We start from the raw sequence: 21,677 nt of genomic DNA, 5'->3' as shown, positions 1-21,677 counted from the left end.
CTCCTTCCCTTCCCCACAGCACCTGTATATATGTATATATATTTGTACATATTTATTACTCTATTTATTTTACCTGTACATATCTATTCTATTTATTTTATTTTGTTAGTATGTTTGGTTTTGTTCTCTGTCTCCCCCTTTTAGACTGTGAGCCCACTGTTGGGCAGGGACTGTCTCTATATGTTGCCAACTTGTACTTCCCAAGCGCTTAGTACAGTGCTCGGCACACAGTAACTGCTCAATAAATACGATTGATTGATTGATTGATTAATAAATGCCATTATTATTATTATTATTGAAGGCCCCCCATCTTACCTCCTTCCCTTCCCCACAGCACCTGTATATATGTATATATGCTTGTACATATTGATTACTCTATTTATTTATTTCTTTTACTTACACATATCTATTCTATTTATTTTATTTTGTTAGTATGTTTGGTTTTGTTCTCTGTCTGTGAGCCCACTGTTGGGTAGGGACTGTCTCTACGTGTTGCCAACTTGTCCTTCCCAAGCGCTTAGTCCAGTGACCTGCACACAGTAAGCGCTCAATAAATATGATTGATTGATTGATTGATTGATAAATGCCATTATTATTATTATTGAAGGCCCCCATCTCACCTCCTTCTCTTCCCCACAGCACCTGTATATATGTATATATGTTTGTACATATTTATTGCTCCATTTATTTATTTATTGTACTTGTACCTATCTATTCTATTTATTTTATTTTGTTAGTATGTTTGGTTTTGTTCTCTGTCTCCCCCTTCTAGACTGTGAGCCCGCTGTTGGGTAGGGACTGTCTCTACGTGTTGCCAACTTGTCCTTCCCAAGCGCTTAGTCCAGTAGGCGCTCAATAAATACGATTGACTGATTGCTTGATTGATTAATAAATGCCATCATTATTATTATTATTATTGAAGGCCCCCATCTCACCTCCTTCCCTTCCCCACAGCACCTGTATATATGTATATATGCTTGTACATATTTATTTCTCTATTTATTTATTTATTTTACTTGCACATATCTATTCTATTCATTTTATTTTGTCAGTATGTTTTGTTTTGTTGTCTGTCTCCCCCTTCTAGACTGTGAGCCCACTGTTGGGTAGGGACTGTCTCTGTATGTTGCCAATCTGTACTTCCCAAGCGCTTAGTACAGTGCTCTGCACATAGTAAGCGCTCAATAAATACAACTGATTGATTGATTGATTGACTGATTGATTGTTTGATTGATTGATTGATTGATGGGCAAGCAGCCCACAGGTTTGCGCCTGCGCGTCAACCCGCCTGAGGCGGCCCGCGCTCCCGCCTTGGGGCCGCGGTGACCAAGAGCCGCTAGGCGGCGCTGGCGGGCTCCCCCCTCCCCCTCCCCTCCCCTCGCCTCAGCCGCCCCCCGCGGTGCTCCCCCTTAAAGCGCCCGGCCCGGCCCGAGCCCGCACGCCTTTGGTTCCGGGCCCGCCAGGCCCCTGCAGCCGGCCGCGGAGGGGAGGGGAGGGGAGGGGGGGGGGCGCGCGCTCCGTGACGTCACCGTCGCCGCCGGCGTTTCCGGTTCCGGTTGCGGCGGGAGGGAGGGAGGGGGGCGCGCGCGCGTGCGCGTTGGCTGCGCGCCTCATGGAGGAGCCCGCCATGGCGGCCGAGGCGGCGGCGGCTGAGGCGGCGGCGGCGGCGGCTGAGGCGGAGGCGAGGGGTCCGGCCCGGCCCGGGATGTGAGGCGGCTCGCGGGGGCAAAAGGGCGGGGGCGGGTGGAGGGGCACCTCTAATTAATAATCATAATAATAACAATAATTAATAATAATAATAACGGCATTTGTCAAGCGCTCACTACGTGCCAAGCACCGCTCTAAGCGCTGGGGAGGTTACGAGGCGATCAGGTGGTGTCCCCCCGGGGGTGGGGGGGGGGGAGGCCCACAGTCTTCACCCCCATATTTATTACTCTTTATTTATTTATTTTATTTGGACGTATTTGTTCTGTTTATCTTATTTTGTTCATATGTTTTGTTGTCTGTCTCCCCCTTCTAGACTGTGAGCCCACTGTTGGTGGGGGGGCAGGCCCACAGTCTTCATCCCCATATTTATTAGTCTTTATTTATTTTATTTGGACGTATTTGTTCTGTTTATCTTATTTTGTTCATATGTTTTGTTGTCTGTCTCCCCCTTCTAGACTGTGAGCCCACTGTTGGTGGTGGTGGGGGGGGCTCACAGTCTTCATCCCCATATTTATTACTCTTTATTTGTTTTATTTGGGCGTATTTGCTCTGTTATTTTGTTAACATATGTTTTGTTGTCTGTCTCCCCCTTCTAGACTGTGAGCCCGCTGTTGGTTGGGGGGGGGGTGCTCACAGTCTTCACCCCCATATTTATTACTCTTTATTTATTTTATTTGGACGTATTTGTTCTATTTATTTTATTTTGTCACTATGTTTTGTTGTCTGTCTCCCCCTTCTAGACTGTGAGCCCACTGTTGGTGGTGGGGGGGGGGGGGGGGCTCACAGTCTTCATCCCCATATTTATTACTCTTTATTTGTTTTATTTGGGCGTATTTGCTCTGTTATTTTGTTAATATATGTTTTGTTGTCTGTCTCCCCCTTCTAGACTGTGAGCCCGCTGTTGGTGGGGGGGGGGGGGGGTGCTCACAGTCTTCATCCCCATATTTATTACTCTTTATTTTATTTGGACGTATTTGTTCTATTTATTTTATTTTGTCACTATGTTTTGTTGTCTGTCTCCCCTTTCTAGACTGTGAGCCCGCTGTGGGGTGGGGGGGGGGCTCACAGTCTTCACCCCCATATTTATTACTCTTTATTTTATTTGGACGTATTTGCTCTATTTTATTTTGCTAATATGTTTTGTTGTCTGTCTCCCCCTTCTAGACTGTGAGCCCACTGTGGGGTGGGGGGGGCTCACAGTCTTCACCCCCATATTTATTACTCTTTATTTTATTTGGACGTATTCTGTTTATTTTATTTTGTTAATATGTTTTGTTGTCTGTCTCCCCCTTCTAGACTGTGAGCCCACAATTCGGGGTGGGGGGGCTCACAGTCTTCATCCCCATATTTATTACTCTTTATTTGTTTTATTTGGACGTATTTGCTCTATCTATTTTATTTTGTTAATGTGTTTTGTTGTCTGTCTTCCCCTTCTAGACTGTGAGCCCGCTGTTGGGGGTGGGGGGGCTCACAGTCTTCATCCCCATATTTATTACTCTTTATTTTATTTGGACGTATTTGTTCTATTTTACTTTGTTAATATGTTTTGTTGTCTGTGTCCCCCTTCTAGACTGTGAGCCCGCTGTTGGTGTGTGTGTGTGTGGGGGGGCTCACAGTCTTCATCCCCATATTTATTACTCTATTTATTTATTTTGTTAATATGTTTTGTTCTCCGTCTCCCCGTTCTAGACTGTGAGCCCACTGTTGGGTAGGGACCGTCTCTAGATGTTGCCAACTTGGACTTCCCAAGCACTTAGTACAGTGCTGTGCACACAGTAAGCGCTCAATAAATACGATTGAATAATAATAATAATGGTGGCATTTATCAAGCCCTTACTATGTGCAAAGCACTGTTCTAAGCGCTGGGGAGGTTACAAGGTGATCAGGTCGTCCCACATGGGGCTCACAGTCTTCATCCCCATTTTCCAGATGAGGGAACTGAGGCCCAGAGAAGCGAAGTGACTTGCCCGCAGTCCCCCAGCTGACAAGTGGCGGAGCTGGAATTTGAACCCATGACCTCTGACTCCCAAGCTCGGGCTCTTTCCACTGAGCCACGCTGTTCCTGACCCTTGGCCTGAGCAGCGGGCAGAGCTGGCTGGGGGCGGGGGGCGCGGCCCGGACAGCCCTCCTGGGAGCTCACCTCCTCCAGGAGGCCTTCCCAGACTGAGCCCCCTTTATCCTCTCCCCCTCCCCATCCTCCCCGCCTTACCTCCTTCCCCTCCCCACAGCACTTGTATATCTGTTTGGACAGATTTATTATTCTATTTTACTTGATGATGATGGTGGTGGCATTTATTAAGCACTTACTATGTGCCAAGCACTGTTCTAAGCACTGGGGGCGGGGGGTGACAAGGCGATCAGGTTGCCCCACGGGGGGCTTACGGTCTTCATCCCCATTTTACAGATGAGGGAACTGAGGCACAGAGAAGTGACTTGCCCAAAGTCACACAGCTGACAATTGGCGGAGCTGGGATTTGAACCCCTAATAATAACGGTGATGGTATTTAAGTCCTTAATATGTGCAAAGCACTGTTCTAAGCACTGAGGAGGTTACGAGGCTATCAGGTTGCCCCACAGTGGGCTCACGGTCTTCATCCCATTTTCCAGATGAGGGAACTGAGGCACAGAGAAGTGACTTGCCCAAAGTCACACAGCTGACAATTGGTGGAGCTGGGATTTGAACCCCTAATAAATAATAACGGTGATGGTATTTAAGTCCTTAATATGTGCAAAGCACTGTTCTAAGCACTGAGGAGGTTACGAGGCGATCAGGTTGTCCCACGGGGGGCTCACAGTCTTCATCCCCATTTTCCAGATGAGGGAACTGAGGCACAGAGAAGTGACTTGCCCAAAGTCACACAGCTGACAATTGGCGGAGCTGGGATTTGAACCCCTAATAAATAATAACGGTGATGGTATTTAAGTCCTTAATATGTGCAAAGCACTGTTCTAAGCACTGGGGCGGTTACAGGGCGATCAGGTTGCCCCACGGGGGGCTCACGGTCTTCATCCCCATTTTCCAGATGAGGGAACTGAGGCACAGAGAAGTGACTTGCCCAAAGTCACACAGCTGACAATTGGCGGAGCCGGGATTTGAACCCGTAATAATAACGATGATGGTATTCGTTAAGTCCTTAATATATGCAAAGCACTGTTCTAAGCACTGGGGAGGTTACGAGGCGATCAGGTAGCCCCACGGTGGGCTCACAGTCTTCATCCCATTTTACAGATGAGGGAACCGAGGCACAGAGAAGTGACTTGCCCAAAGTCACACAGCTGACAATTGGCGGAGCCGGGATTTGAACCCGTAATAAATAATAACGATGATGGTATTTGTTAAGTCCTTAATATATGCAAAGCACTGTTCTAAGCACTGGGGAGGTTACGAGGTGATCAGGTTGCCCCACAGTGGGCTCACGGTCTTCATCCCCATTTTCCAGATGAGGGAACTGAGGCACAGAGAAGTGACGTGCCCAAAGTCACACAGCTGACAATTGGCGGAGCCGGGATTTGAACCGACGCCCTCCGACTCCAAAGCCCGGGCTCTCTCCACTGAGCCGTGCTGTTTCTCTACTTGTACATATTTACCACTCTATTTTGTTAATGATGAGCCTATAGCTTTAATTCTATTTATTCTGGCGGTTTCGACTCCGGTCTACATGTTCTGTTCTGTTGTCTGTCTCCCCCTTCTAGACTGCGAGCCCGTTGTTGGGTAGGGACCATCTCTCTCGGCTGCCGACTTGTACTTCCCAAGCGCTTAGTCCAGTGCCCCGCACACAGTAAGCGCTCAGTAAATACGATTGAATGAATGACGGGAAGGGACCGCCGCCGCGCGGGCCTTTGATTGCCATTGCTGCGATGCCCTCGTGGCTTTTTCGTAGCCGGCCCGGCTGGGGCCCGTGGGGCGGGGAGGGAGTCAGCTACACCCATTGCTCACTTTAAAGGCCGAGTCTTAGTCCTCGCCTCTTCAATTGCTTGCAACACGCCTCATCCTTCTAATAGCAGACTTTGCGTAGCCGCTTGTAAAAAAAAAAAAAATAGTATTAAGCGTCTACTGTGTGCCAAGCACTGTTCTAAGCGCTGGGGTGCATACAAGGTAAGCAGGTTGCCCCACAGTCCTAACCCTTATTTTACAGATGAGGCACAGAGAAGTTAAGATGCTTGCCCAAGGTCACACAGCAGACAGGTGGCGGAGTCGGGATTAGAACCCACATCCTCTGAATCCCAAGCCCTCACTCTTGCCACTGAGCTACACTTAGTAATAATAATAATGATGATGGCGTTTATTAAGCACTTACTATGTGCAAAGCACTGTTCTAAGCACCGGGGGGGTTACAAGGTGATCAGGTTGGCCCACGGAGGGCTCACAGTCTTCATCCCCATTTTACAGATGAGGGAACTGAGGCACAGAGAAGTGAAGTGACTTGCCCAAAGTCACACAGCTGACAGTTGGCGGAGTCGGGATTTGAACCCCTGGCTCCTGACGCCAAAGCCCGTCCTCTTTCCACTGTACATCTTCGCCCCAGGTTGTAGTCGCATCTAACAGGGACTGTACCTCCCTCATGCAGCCGTGTTCCTTCAGATGCCTTTTTGGGGGGGCCAATATGCGATCATATATGACCTGTGGTACGAGAAGGTGGAGAATAGGGAAACGTTTGATCATCCGGGTTCTGGCTGCCTGAATTTCGACCGTCGTGACGTATGTAAGCTTTGGTCTTTAGTCGGAACTATCCGCGTCTTCCACACCTGGTGCTCAGGAGATCAGAATTCCCACTGTGGGCAATTGAATGCAGTGAACAACAGAAGTGATACCTGAGACACAAAGACCAAGTCTGCTGCCCGCGTCTTGGCCCTGCCCGAGGAGGCCCTTCTCCCCACCTAACTTCTCCTATTTTACCTTTCTGAGCTACTCGTCCAGAGCCGTCCTTCATCGTACTTAAGCATCCCCCCAAAAAAGCATATGGAGAAGGATCCTCCCCCTTCTCGGCATCACTTCTTTGATTTGTAGTATTTGGATAAAAGAACCTCTGAGTTGGCAAACAGCTAGTTCCGGGACAGTTCAATTTCTGATAGGAAAATTAAAAGTAAATAAATTGAAAGCTTCTCACGGTCAGGTTCCTAAAAAAGTTTGTATTTGGATTCAGGAAGACCTTTTGGGAGCAAAATTGCCCAGCCAGACCGACTGACTGAAAGTTTTCGTTTTGGAAAAATGAGTGAGTGTATAGTTTGGCGCGGCCATCTAGGGGAAATCTTGTCAGATGAAAGAGTAAGAAGGTGTTTGTTCTGAAGGTTTTTCAAAATATAGGTCATTACCCTGAGTTCCGCCGTTCCCTGGGGCAGAGAAAGCATTCATTTGTGTTTATTGAGTGCTTACTGTGTGCAGAGCATCATCGTCATCATCATCAATCGTATTTATTGAGCACTTACTGTGTGCAGAGCACTGTACTAAGCGCTTGGGAAGTACAAATTGGCAACATATAGAGACAGTCCCTACCCAACAGTGGGCTCACAGTCTAAAAGGGGGCACTGTACTAAGAGCTGGGGAGAGTGCACGACAACAGCAGACGTTCCCTACCCGCAGTGGTTCACAGTCAAGAGGGGGAGACGAGCGTTAATATATGTAAGTAAATTACAGATATACACATTTGAGCTCTGGGGCTGGGAAGGGGGATGAACAAACATCATGAATGTTTTGTTGCAGTTTTGTTGTACAGTGCTCTGCACACAGTAAGCGCTCAATAAATACGATTGATTTTGTTGTCTGTCTCCCCCTTCTAGACTCTGAGCCGGTTGTTGGGTAGGGACCGTCTCTATATGTTGCCGACTTGGACTTCCCAAGCGCTTAGTACAGTGCTCTGCACACAGCAGGTGATTGCTTTAAAGCCAGTAGCGAGGAGTTTTTGTTCGGCGTGGTGTTGGATGGGCAACCACTGGAGTTTCCTTGAGGAGTGGGGAAACGCGGTCTGAGCCTTTTTGAAGGAAAATGATGCGGGCAGAATAGTGGAGCAAAGAGCATGTGACTGCTACCTGGAGAAGAGAAGTTGCGTGTAACCATCCGTGGTTACAGCTAGCAACCCGCTATGTTCATTCAGTCGTATTTATTGAGCGCTTACTGTGTGCAGAGAACCGCACTGTCTACGCACCTGAGGCAGGTTTGGGAGCCGGTTGGAGCCGCTTCTGCTGAAAGTGTAGCTAGCTGCGCCTTCATTTGAAGTCTTCTTTCTTCTCCTTCGGTGTTCTGCGTCAGCCAGGAAGAGCTGTGGGTCTGTGAAGTTGGCTAAGCCAAAATAAGGACCCAACCCTGCCCTGATGGGAGGAGGGTGACAGTTCAGTGCATCTCACGTGAGTGGTGGGATCGTGGTCTTCGAGGTGGTACCACCCCAGCCCTGCTTAACGCTCTTCTTGGGCCTGACTGGGCTGATACCTGCATTGGTGGTTAGGAATGCTACCGTTTTCCTCTTTAAATAACAAGAAAGAAACTGTGTAATTGTGTGTGTGCATGTGTGTAGAAGCAACATCAGGGGATGAAGGATAAAATTACCCTTGTCGTCTAGACCCTGCCTCTGAGAGATGGAAGAGTTTTTTCCTTAACCCTATTCACGTATTTTTAAATGCTTTTTTGTAACTGATTCAGTCTTTTGGAGATGCATTGAGAATGAAATCTAAATTCATTCTCCTCTATCTGTGGAACCTATTGGTCCCATTCTGTTCATTCTTTAGTCCTTAAAAGCCTGTTTTTGCCAGCCTGCTTTGATCAGTGTGTTCTTTTTTAGTGGCATTTCTTGAGCGCTTAATCTGTGCAGAGCACTGTACTAAGCACTTTTTTAAATGGCATTTATTAAGCGCTTACTATGTGAAAAGCACTGTTCCAAGTGCTGGAGCACTGTTCTAAGCGCTGGGAAGAGTACAGTACAAAAATTGTAGACACATTCCTGGCCCACAAGGAGCTTGCAGTGTAGAGAGGGAGACAGACATCACTACAAGTACATGAATAGATTCTGCCTTAATTAAAATGTGCAGTGGAAAACAAGAGTTTGTCTTTCCCTAACTCTTCTCCTCGTTTCCCAGAGCTTTCATTCAGTCGTATTTATTGAGCGCTTACTGTGTGCAGAGCCCTGTACTAAGCGCTTGGGAAGTACAGGTTGGCAACGTATAGAGACGGTCCCTACCCAACAACGGGCTCACAGTCTAGAGCTTCCATAATAATCAATAATAATAATATTCAAGTGCTCACCGTATGCCAGGCACTGTGTTAAGTGCTGGGGTATGTAAAAAGCTAATCAGGTTGGAAGCAGTCCCTGTGTCCCACAGGGGCTCACAGATTTAATCCCCATTTTACAGATGAGGAAGCAGAGGCACATTAGAACCCAGGTCCTTCTGACACCCAGGCCTGTGCTGTAGCCATTAGGACACGCTATTTCTCCATCACCCTCTGGATTTATTGTAGACTTGGGATTAGTTTGGGGATCCATCTATTCCACTGTACCCCACATTGGTGTCTTCTGCTCATCTTGACATTTGGAGCTGAGAACCCTCTTGAGGTTCCTAGAGTTACCTTTGAACTTAAAGTGGTTGGGACATTTTTGGACAACTGGTTGAAATGATTTAATGAAAGAAAGTCCCTCTGTTAATTTCAGTAGCTGAATGTCTAGTTACGGTTCTTAAGGAATAAGGGAAGAAAGATAACGAGGAGGGTTTATATTTGGTGGAAAAGTAATTGTTCACGTCTGGCATTATCTAAGCCGAAATGACTTTTGGCCTGCTCTCTAAGGATACTGAGCTTGAATCATTTAGCACCAAGAAAACTCTGGGCCCTGGCGAAAGCCCCTGTAGAACTTCAGGGCATACTGTTTTATCCAAACTGCAAACTACATCACTCCCCCTCACGTCTTTGTCATTTTGTCAGGCTTTCTGGGCATTGCAGTGGACTGTATGGGGAGAGAGATTGGTTGTTCAATGCCTTGCTTCTGTCTTCCCTCTCCCAACCTGAGGATCACCGAGAGTAATTGTTGCTTTCTCTTGGCAAGGGTTTATTTGTGCAGCAGCGTGAGTTTGGCCAGACTTTTCCCCCAAGAGAAGACGTGGAATATTCAAAACTAGATTCGGTACTTTCCAGGTGCTCAGTGTACAGTGCGGAGCGCTAAATGGACGTTCAATGAATGCTATTACTGTTACTCTCCGTTGAATTGAATTTAGTCAGTATGATAATCAAGAATTCAATTCAGTCCTATTCGAGTGCAGGGGACTGTACTAAGCGCTTGGGAGGGTACAGTACAACAATAAACATTCCTGTCCATAGTGAATTTACTGTCTGGGGGCAGGGGAGACAGACATCAGTATAAATAAATAACTTACAGATATGTAATAATAATAATAAGAATGGCATTTATTAAGCGCTTACTATGTGCAAAGCATTGTTCTAAGCACTGGAGAGATTACAAGGTGATCAGATTGTCCCATGGCGGGGGGCTCACAGTCTTAATCCCCATTTTCCAGATGAGGTCACTGAGGCCCAGAGAAGTGACGTGACTTGCCCAAAGTCATGCAGCTGACAAGTGGCGGAGCTGGGATTTGAACCCGTGACCTCTGACTCCAAAGCCCATGCTCTTTCCACTGAGCCACGCTGCTTCTCACAATAATAATAATAATGGTATTTAAGCGCTTACTATGTGCCAGGCACTGTTCTAAGCACTGAGGTAGATACAAGGTAATGGGGCTGGACACAGTCCCTGTCCCACATTAGGCTCACAGTCTTAATCCTCATTTTACAGATGAGGGAACTGAGGCCCAGAGAAGTAAAGCGACTCGCCCAAGGTCACACAGCAGACACGTGGTGGAGCCGGGATTAGAACCCGTGATCTTCCAACTCCCAGGCCCTTTCCTCTGGGCCATTCTGCTTCTCTATATACATAAGTGCTGTGGGGCTGGGAGGGAGGAAGAACTGCGGAGCAAGTCAGGGCGATGCCGAAGGGTGTGGGAGAAGAGGAAAAGCGGGGCTTAGTCTGGGAAGGCCTCTTGGAGGAGATGGGCCTTCAATTGGGCTTTGAAGCGAGGGAGAGTAATTGTCCGTCGGAGTTGAGGAGGGAGGGTGTCCCAGGCCGGAGGCCGGGCGTGGGCGAGGGGTTTGCTGCGAATTCGAGGCACAGTGAGAAGGTTAGCAGTAGAATCTCTTTTGGACAGCAGTTCTGGTCACACTCTGGCACTGAGGTATTTCACACCTTCGAACCCTGACACCCAGCTCCTCAGAGCATCAGAAGGCCTGGGTTTTAGTCCCAGCCCTGCCACTGGCCTGCCCCGTGACAGTGGGCAAGACAGTTAACACCCAGTTAACACTTCAGTTTCTTCCTTGATAAAAAATGGGGATAGGAAAGCTGCTCTCCTAATCGATCTCTTGGACTGTGAGTGAATCCTGGACTTGCTGTGATTATTTTGCACCATGCTGAACGCCTAGACATATGCCTAGGACGTACCAAAACTATTACCCCAAATCTTAAATTCATAGAGGCTTACGATCCCTTTAAATCTGATGTTGCACCTTTGAGGCACGTTCATTCAGTCGTATTTATTGAGCGCGTACTGTGTGCAGAGCACTGTACTAAGCACTTGGGAAGTACAAGTTGGCAACATATAGAGACAGTCCCTACCCAGCAGTGGGCTCACAGTCTAGCACATTTATCACATTTATCAGCATATTTCCTGCAATTATATTTCCCACGCAATTAAAAGGGAATGGCTTTTTAAATTCCATTTTCAAGTCCTCTTGTGGTTTCTGTTGATTTCTGAAGCCCCGTTATGTTTCTGAATCACGTGTTTAGATTTGACGATTGGGCCCCCAGCGTCTCTGCATTCTGATTGATGTGTCTCACCTGAAGTCTTCGGGAGTTTACGAAATGAGCCAGGGCCGGGGGAAGTATGACTTCTATATCGGCCTGGGGTTGGCTATGAGCTCCAGTATTTTCATCGGAGGGAGCTTCATCTTGAAAAAGAAAGGTCTCCTCCGGCTAGCCAGGAAAGGATCGATGCGAGCAGGTAATGTAACGTTTTTTTTTTTTTCTTTAACCACTTTCCAAAGACGTATTTGGTTCTCCCATCTGGGAGGCTAGAGCCGAGAGCGTTTTCAGGAATATCTGGGGGAAGACTACGTGACTGCCAGGTTCGCGGCTCTGTGAACTGGAGAGGAAACCTGGGTCCCCGCAAGCAGCAGAGAGAGCAGCTGCTGCCTTCCCCCGAGACCTGAGCTCTCTACATAATTGGCAACGAGCAATCAGGAAGTTCAAGCCTGTGCCAAAGGAGAGGCAGACAAAGGAAACAGCCACCCCGGGGCTGTCTCTCTCGACTCAGAGCGGTCACAATTTTTACTGTCCGTTTATTTTGCCCAGACTCTGAATATAAACTGTCTTTCCGTTTCCAGGTCAAGGTGGCCATGCCTATCTTAAGGAGTGGCTGTGGTGGGCTGGACTTCTGTCAAGTACGTATTAAACGTGATGTGATGATTCCCAAAGATATAATAATAAGGGCATTTTATTAAGCGCTTACTATGTGCCAAGCACTGTTCCAAGCGCTGGGGAGGTTACAAGGGCATCAGGTTGTCCCACGTGGGGCTCACAGTCTTCACCCCCATTTTCCAGGTGAGGTAACTGAGGCCCAGAGAAGTGAAGTGACTTGCCCCAAGTCACCCAGCTGACAGTTGGCGGAGCCTGGATTTGAACCCGTGACCCCTGACTCCAAAGCCCGGGCTCTTTCCATTGAGCCACGCTGCTTTGATTGTTTATCTTTTTCTTTTCTCAAAACTCTAATCCTGCACAAAACCCCTATAGTCCGTGCTTAGAACCTTAGACTCTTGAACAAGAATACCTTCTAGCTAATGTGATCATTTTGAATCGACACTCTTTTGCCAGTGATCTCCTTGCCAGATTCAGTGGCCTCTACTCCATTAATGTGGTAGCATTCATTCGTTCAATCAATCGTATTTATTGAGCGCACACTGTGTGCAGAGCACTGTACTAAGTGCTTGGCAGTAGCGTGGCTCAGTGGAACGAGCCCGGGCTTGGGAGTCAGGGGTCATGGTTCAAATCCTGGCTCCGCCAGTTGTCAGCTGGGTGACTTTGGGCAAGTCACTTCACTTCTCTGGGCCTCGGTTCCCTCATCTGGAAAATGGGGATGAAGACCGTGAGCCCCACGTGGGACAACCTGATCACCTTGTATCCTCCCCAGCACTTAGAACAGTGCTTTGCACATAGTAAGCACTTAACAAATGCCATTATCAGTATATTATTGTTATCCTAATCCTCTTCGATCTCTCAGCTGTCTTCAACATTGTTTACCACCCACTTGTTCTGGAAAAATTATCCAAACCTGGCTTCACTGACACTGTCCTCTCCTGGTTCTCTTCCTATCACTCTGACCACTCACTCTGTCTCTTTTGCGGGCTCCCCCTCCCAGCCCCTAACTGTGGTTGTCCCTCAAGGTTCAGTTCTGGGTCCCCTCTTATTCTCCAGCTCCATCCACTCCCTTCTTCGCTTCCGTGGCTTCGAGTACCGTCTCTATGCAGATGAGTCCCAAATCGACATCTCCAGCCCTGATCTTTCTCCTTCTCCGCAGTCTCACGTTTCCCCCTGCCTTCAGAACATCTCTATTTGGATGTCCCGCTGACACCGCCAACTTAACTTCCCCCAAACAGAACTCCTCATCTTCCCGCCCAAACTGTTATCCCCCTGACTTTCCCATCAGTGTAGGCAGCACCTGTCTCGCAAACCCGTGATCTTGGCATTATCCTCATCTCACTTCTCTCATTCAACCCACATGTTCGTTGTGTCACCAAATCCTGTCTGTTGAATCTTCACAATTTAAAATCCACCCTTTCCTCTCCATCCATGCTGCTGCTACGTTAATCCAAGCACTTATCCTGTCCTGCCTTGATTGCTGTATCAGCCTCCTTGCTGACCTCCCTGCCTCCTTTCTACCCCCATGGTAGTTCATACTTCAGTCTCTGGGTCATTTTTCTACCAAAGAGTCCAGCCCGTATTTCCCCATTCCTCCAGGACCCATCCACCACCACATCAAACAGAAGCTCCTTAGCATTGTCTTTAAAGCCCTCGATCACCTTGCCCCCCATCTCCTTGCTTCCTTGATTTCCAACTACAGTCCAGCCCACTCACCTTGCTCCTCCGGTGCAACCTACTCACTGTACTCGTCTATCTCACTGCCATCCTCTCACCCACATCTTGCCACTAGCCTGGAATGCCCTCCCTTTTCCTGTCTCAGTGTCACTCTCCCCTACTTGCAAACCTCATTACTTACTCACTGATTTTTTTAATGATGTGCATCTAGCTTTATTTCTGTTTATTCTGACGACCTGACACGTGTCCACATGTTTTGTTTTGTTGTCTGTCTCCCCCTTCTAGACCGTGAGCCCGTTGTCGGGTAGGGACCGTCTCTATATGTTGCCGACTTGTACTTCCCAAGCGCATAGTACAGTGCTCTGCACACAGTGCTCTGCTCAATAAATACGAATGAGTGAATTAATTAATTAAAAAATATATCTCCACCAAGAGGCCTTCCCTGACAACGCCCTCATTTCCTCTTCTCCTAGTCCCATCTGTAGTACCCTTGGTATTGGATTTGAACCCTTTATTTTCCCCCTCTGTCGGCATTTATGTTCAAATCAGTAATTTATATTAATGTCTGTCTCCCCTTGTAGATTGTAAGCTCACTGTGGGCAGGGAACATCAGTTAATCAGATTTTTTGAGCACTTACTGTGTGCAGAGCACTGTCCTAAGAGCTTGGGAGAGCACAATATTAACAGTGTAACAGACACATTAACGTAGAACATGTCTACGAACTCTGTTATACTGTACTCCCACAGGTGCTTAGCACAGTACTCTGTACACAGTAAGTGCTCAAAAAATGGGATTTATTGAATAGGCATTCAGTAAACATCACTGGTTGATGGATTCTTAGTCAGTATCACTGAACATATTAAAATGAAGAAGCCCTTGCCTTATTTCAGTGGAAAAGAATGCAGGATTAGATTAACTCCTCCAGGCAGAAGTGGTGATTTCTATTTTTATTATGTGCTCCCAGCACCTAGTACTGTGTTCTACCCAGAATAGGTGCTCATTGAAAGCTGATTATAATGTAAAGAATTCAATCCAATAATCTAAGGAGAAACAGCATGGCCTAGTGCCATGGGAGTTAGAAGGACCTGGGTTCTAATCCCGGCTCCACTACTTGGCTGCCGTGGGACCCTGGGCAAGTCACTTAACTTCTCTGGGCCTCGGCTACCTCATCTGTAAAATAGGGATTAAGTTTGTGACCCCATGTGGAGCAAGGACTGTGTCCAACCTGATTAGCTGGTATCTATCCCAGCGTTTAGTTCAGTGCCTGGCACGTAGTAGATGCTAAAGTACCATTTAAAAAAAAATTGGGGCGTATCCTCTTTGCTCATCTTTCCCCCTTATTTGTTTGACTTGCAGTGGGAACCGGTGAAGTTGCCAACTTTGCTGCTTATGCATTTGCTCCTGCTACATTGGTGACTCCTTTAGGAGCTCTCAGCGTCCTTGTAAGGTAAGACGGCATTTTCCGTTTGAAAGATAAAGAAAAATTTCCAGTGTAAACGTTTTGGAGACACCAGTGTCCTCAGAGTCGCCCAACAGTCTGTTTTGTTCGGTCTTTTCCTGACTCCAGAGGGTGGGGTTGGCTAGTTACGGTCCTCCGAAAGCCCTCAAAAGCTGTGAAGGCAAAGCTAATGAAGTCACTCCCTCCTCCCCCGAAGCCAGTCCGAGTTCTAAGCCCATGGCGGAGATGGCCCCATCATTCTCCTTGAAGTGGGCACCTGTGGAAGCAGTTTTATTAGCCATTAAAAATTTTGCCCGTACAAAATTATATTGTGAGGTGGCATGTGAGTATATGGTTATATTGCCTGTCTTCTTGGCCTTGCCGTACTTCTCCAGAATTTTTTTAATGGCATTTATTAAGCGCTTACTATGTGCAAAGCACTGGAGGTTACAAGGTGATCGTCAAGTTGTCCCACGGGGGGCTCACAGTCTTAATCCTCATTTTAATAATAATAATAATGGCATTTATTAAGCGCTTACTATGTGCAAAGCACTGTTCTAAGCTCCTGGGAGGTTACAAGGTGATCAGGTTGTCCCACTGGAAGCCCACAGTCTTCATCCCCATTCTCCAGACGAGGTCACCGAGGCCCAGAGAAGCGAAGCGACTCTCCCAAAGTCCCGCAGCGGACAATTGGCGGAGCAGGGATTTGAATCCATGACCTCTGATTCCCAAGCCCGGGCTCTTTCCACTGAGCCACGCTGCTTCTCTAGTTGGTAGGAGTATTCCCCTCCTATGGCGAGGGGAGGGAACCTGGGTTCCCCCTGAATTTAACGGAGAGTGACTACTATTCTACAATGATGTCGCCACTTTGGGGTTTTGAGTCCAGTTTGGAGCAAGAATTCAGAATGCTCTGAAAGACCGAGGTGTACTAAATTCACAGCGTTCCCCATCTTAAGCTCAGTGAATCCCAACGCCAGTGCTACCGCGAGAGCAGAGCACAGTCCTGACACTGTGCCCCGGTGCCAGGGCTCAGTAGCAGGTGGTCTTGGTAAATGCTGTAGATTTCGCCTCCACCTATGTGAGCCCCTTTTTTTCAAGGATGTCCCTGGGGCCATCCACCTCGCGGAGCGCATGAGCTAGTTCTTTGAGATTAGAATTCCAGTCTCCTGCTTCCCAGAGGAATGCTCTTCCCACGAGACCAAGAACAAGCCTGAATCTCAGAGCCTTTAAAAAAAGCACCTGGTCCAGCTGCCTGCCCTTAGGCTGGGTAACCCATGTCACGCTTTTTTTTATTTACTTTTAACGGCATCTCTGCTTAGTCTCCTTTGGTAATAATAATAATAACGATGGCATTTATTAAGCGCTTACTATGTGCGAAGCACTGTTCTAAGCGCTGGGGAGGTTACAAGGTGATTAGGTTGTCCCTTGGGGGGCTCACGGTCCTAATCCCAATCCTCCTTATCTTTCCTCCCAAACCCTGCCCTCTCCCTGACTATCCCATCACTGTTGACGGCACTACCATCCTTCCCGTCTCACAAGCCCGCAACCTTGGTGTCATCCTCGACTCCGCTCTCTCGTACACCCCTCACATCCAATCCGTCACCAAAACCTGCCGGTCTCACCTCCGCAACATCGCCAAGATCCGCCATTTCCTCTCCATCCAAACCGCTACCCTGCTCGTTCAATCTCTCATCATGTCCCGACTGGATTACTGCATCAGCCTCCTCTCTGATCTCCCATCCTCCTGTCTCTCCCCACTTCAATCTATACTTCACGCCGCTGCCCGGATCGTCTTTGTGCAGAAACGCTCTGGGCATGTTACTCCCCTCCTCAAAAATCTCCAGTGGCTACCAATCAACCTGTGCATCAGGCAGAAACTCCCCAGTCTCAGCTTCCAGGCTGTCCATCAACTCGCCCCCTCCTACCTCACCTCCCTTCTCTCCTTCTCCAGCCCAGCCCACACCCTCCGCTCCTCTGCCGCTAACCTCCTCACTGGGCCTCGTTCTCGCCTGTCCCGCCGTCGACCCCCGGCCCACATCCTCCCCCCGACCCGGAATGCCCTCCCTCCGTACATCCGCCAAGCTAGCTCTCTTCCTCCTTAAAAGCCCTACTGAGAGCTCACCTCCTCCAGGAGGCCTTCCCAGACTGAGCCCCCTCCTTCTTGCCCCCCTTCTCCCCCTCTCCATCCCTCCCGCCTTACCTCCTTCCCATCCCCACAGCACCTGTATATATGTATATATGTTTATACATTTTTATTACTCTATTTTACTTGTACATATTTATTGTATTGATTTTATTTCGTTAATATGTTTTGTTTTGTTGTCTGTCTCCCCCTTCTAGACTGTGAGCCTGCTGTTGGGTAGGGACCATCTCTATATGTTGCCAACTTGTACTTCCCAAGTGCTTAGTATAGTGCTCTGCACACAGTAAGCGCTCAATAAATACGATTGAATGAGTGAATAATCCCCATTTTCCAGATGAGGTCACTGAGGCATTTATTAAGCGCTTACTATGTGCAAAGCACTGTTCTAAGCGCTGGGGAGGTTACAGGGTGATCAGGTTGTCCCACGGTGGGCTCGCAGTCTTAATCCCTATTTTCCAGATGAGGTCACTGAGGCACAGAGAAGTTAAGCGACTCGCCCAAGGTCACACAGCTGACAATTGGCAGAGCTGGGGTTTGAACCCGTGACCTCTGACTCGAAAGCCCGGGCTCTTTCCACTGAGCCACGCTGCTTCTCCTTGTTCCTTCCAGCTTCTAGCTTGTTCCAGTCTTCTAACACCCTGCCTGTTGAAATTGCCAACAAAATCTCTTTTCCTGAAGTTAACTCTTTTCCTCTGGCTCACTGCTCAGTAGACTCAAAGAACAAGTGTTCAGTCTCGTCCTGGTAAAACACGAAGGCCTCTTCAGTCATCCTCTTCAACCTGAGCAATCTGAATTCCCTCCCCCTTAATGACCCCCGTTTTCTAACACTTTTAATCATCGTAGTTATTCTTCGCTGAGCTACTTCCACTTTGGTTTCCTTTCGTGGAGAATTTTAACATATTTTAATTTGAAATGAAATTTGACTTAAAGGCTGATCCCGGATCCGTAGACACTTTTCAGAATGGTAATTCGTGCCCAAGAAATGAACAGATTGAATCAATTAATTGGGCTAAGGGAAGGGATTTGTTATTGACAGCATTTATAGGTGGAAGTGCCTGGTAAGGTGAATTTCGTTGCACTAAAAGTTAAATTCCTAGACTGTTTAGTTATTCTTTATAAGTTGCAGGGGGAAAATTGCCAATTATCCTGCTTTCTTAACCCACCCGTGATGTTTGTTTTTTGTTTCCCTCCAACTTCCAGTGCCATTCTTTCCTCATACTTTCTAACCGAAAGACTCAATCTCCATGGAAAAATTGGGTGTTTATTAAGTATTCTGGGGTCAACTGTTATGGTCATCCATGCTCCAAAAGAAGATGATCTAGAAACATTAAATGAAATGTCCCACAAACTAGGTGATCCAGGTAAGAAAAGATTGATTGTGCTGTTCGTTTAAGAGTATTTTCGTCCCGTTTTTTGCATCGTTGTATAGAGTAGAATGGGCTAATTTGGGGCAGGATAGGAAGGCCAGATTATTTTCTGTGGTTGACCCAAATCCCTACCCACAGGAACATTTTTCAAGGCTGTTTTGTTAAGCGCTTACTAAATGCTGGGGTAGATACGAGTTAAGTAGGTTAGTTACGTACAGTCCACGTCCCACGTGGCGCTCACAGTCTCGATCCCCATTTTACAGGCGAGGTAACTGAGGAAGAGAAGTTAAGTGACTTTGCCCAAGATCACACAGCAGACGAGTGGCAAAGTCGGGATCTGAACCCAGATCCTTCTGACTCTCAGGGCTGTGTTCTATCCACGAGGCCCCGCTGCTAAATTCCTGGAGCTCTCAAATAATCTGCTCTGGCCATTATTGCAGCGTTTCCGGCACCATTTGAAAAACGAAGCTTCTCGGTCAAAGGTACCTAGACCAATTAAAAAAAAAAAGAAAAAAACCTGTATCATTTTGATCATTTTGTTGACGTCTGCTGTGTGACCGTGGGCAAAGTCACTTCTCTGCGCCTCAGTTATCTCATCTGGAAAACGGGGATCGAGACTGTGAGCCCCATGTGAGGCAGGGACCGTGTCCAACCTGCTTTGCTTGTATCCACCCCGGCGCTTAGTACAGTGCCTGGCGTATAGTAAGAGCTAAACAAATACAGTGATGATAATAATCGACAGGAGTGAAGCGGGTTGCTGGGCTGCGTGGCTGCAGAGGTGTGAGGCTGGGTGCGTGTGTCTTCCAGCGGAAAGGAGAGGAAAGGCCCGTGGTTTAGCTTTGCCTTCCTGTTGCCGAGGTTCTCGGCAAGGCCACCTGCCTGGTACCCAGCTAGTATTCAGTTGCTATTTGCCAGGCATGTAAAGTCAGACGGGGATGAGGGTGGCCAGCGATTCCTCTTGGGGAGGAGGTATCCGCAGTTGCGGTATTTTGGGGTGATTTCTTGGGGTTGCCCATGGAGCCGTTAGTTACCCTGAGACTGTGCTGCTTCCATTTTTCTATCACATTCTCCCTGGGGCATTTTGCCCCGGAGCCACGGACCGGGGGGCTGAAACGTCACTCTTCTCCGCTCTTCCAGGTTTTATGGTCTTCGCCACCCTTGTCGTCATCGTGTCCCTGATATTAATTTTTGTGGTGGGACCTCGCCACGGACAGACCAATATCCTCGTTTACATAACGATCTGCTCAGTGATCGGAGCCCTGTCCGTCTCCTGCGTGAAAGGCCTGGGCATTGCCGTGAAGGAACTGTTTGCCGGGAAGCCCGTGCTGAGCCATCCACTGGCCTGGATTCTGCTGCTGAGTCTTATCGTTTGTGTAAGCACACAGATTAATTATTTAAACAGGGCCCTGGATATATTCAACACCTCAATCGTGACGCCGATATACTATGTGTTCTTCACTACGTCTGTTTTAACGTGCTCAGCCATTCTCTTCAAAGAATGGCAACATATGGCTGCTGATGACGTAATCGGCACATTGAGTGGCTTCCTGACGATCATTGTGGGAATCTTTTTACTGCATGCCTTTAAAGATGTCAGCATTAGCTTAGCCAGCCTGGCCGTGTCCTTTCGGAAAGAGGAACGGGCGGTGAATGGTGGGTTGTCCGGCCTGTATGAATGCCATAGTAATGACGAAGGAAGTGTATCTCCCATCACTGAACAGCAGCTTACTGAAATCAACATCTCCCGGAGAAATGGAAACCTGGCAGCGTTTTGACACCGCTGAGCTCATTAAAAAAGGATTATTCCATGACTGGGTTTTGCGGTACAGTGAGTTTGTTTCAGAGCTTGTCTGGAAATAGAAGTTGTTGTTTTAAAATGCTGTGTAGAGACAATCTAATTTTTTAAAAGTTTGATTTATGCTGGACCAAGAACCATAGCGTCTCTGTCCCTTTCTCTCCCTCTCGTCCTCTTTTTTCCTTTTTTGAATGTAAGGCTGCTCACAGAAAGAAGATTCAATTCCAGAGTGGTTTCTTTTGATTTAAAACTGTAAAATTGTAAAGATTTTTAATTTTGCATTTTCCACCCAATTACTGCACTAACGACAATTTCAATTATGAAAATAAAATGCTTTATTTCTGCACTGGTGATAAACAGACTGAAATGAACATTACCTTCCACCAAATGACAAAACAGGCTTCCTCTGACTTCTTTTCAATATTTTCAAAGCACAGAGCTATTTCCGTACATCAGCCTATCAATCGATGTTATTTATTGAGTGCTTACTGCGTACAGAGCGCTGCACTAAGCTCTCGGGAGTCTACGGTATAACGGAGTTGGCAGACACGTTCCCTGACCACAGCGAGCGCACAGTCTAGACGGGGAGACGGATATTAATATAAATGAACTATGAATATGTACATCAGCGCTGTGGGGCTGAGGGCAGGTGAATAAAGGGGGCAGATCCAAACACTTGCCGTGCAAATGAGGAGGACCGGCGTTGGGGTGATTATATAGTGTTTGGAACTAATCCCTTAGCATAGCATGGCCCGTAGAAACTAGTTCAGAGATAGCCCTTTTCAAAAATCAGTATACGAAAATCACAGCCGTGATCGGGTACTTACTCTGTGCAGATCCCGGGGTGGCTTTGTTGGTAGCAAGCTGGAAGCGCCAGAATTCAGCTCCGGTGTTAGAAGTCTCCGAACGGGAATTTTGCAGCAGTGGGCCTGGGCTGGGGCGGGGATGTGCTGGCTGCCCGCCCCTGCCCCTGCCGTCTCTCTGATCCCACCACCACCGCTCTGCCGCTCGCATCTCGCTTTGCTCTGAGGCTGCGTGTCCGCCTGCCTAGCTTCCCCGTCCTGGAAAGACCGCTTGCCACCGGGGGTCCGTTTAGAAATGTCTTTC

General features: G+C 47.7%; 1 protein-coding gene across 1 annotated transcript; it reads left to right on the top strand.

The window, feature by feature from the left end:
• Nucleotides 1-1,656: 1,656 nt before the first annotated feature.
• On the top strand, nucleotides 1,657-20,927 carry NIPA2 (NIPA magnesium transporter 2). Its single transcript, XM_038760643.1, has 6 exons — nucleotides 1,657-1,707; nucleotides 11,523-11,736; nucleotides 12,119-12,175; nucleotides 15,184-15,274; nucleotides 18,609-18,769; nucleotides 19,913-20,927. The coding sequence occupies exons 2-6, from the start codon at nucleotides 11,598-11,600 to the stop codon at nucleotides 20,548-20,550; spliced, it is 1,086 nt and encodes a 361-aa protein (XP_038616571.1). The 5' UTR covers nucleotides 1,657-1,707; nucleotides 11,523-11,597; the 3' UTR covers nucleotides 20,551-20,927.
• The last annotated feature ends 750 nt before the right edge of the window (nucleotides 20,928-21,677 follow it).

Source organism: Tachyglossus aculeatus, chromosome 18 (assembly GCF_015852505.1).
Source record: "Tachyglossus aculeatus isolate mTacAcu1 chromosome 18, mTacAcu1.pri, whole genome shotgun sequence".
Classification (NCBI taxonomy): domain Eukaryota; kingdom Metazoa; phylum Chordata; class Mammalia; order Monotremata; family Tachyglossidae; genus Tachyglossus; species Tachyglossus aculeatus.
Note: the sequence above shows the minus strand (reverse complement) of the source record. Positions and strands in the feature narration are given on the sequence as shown.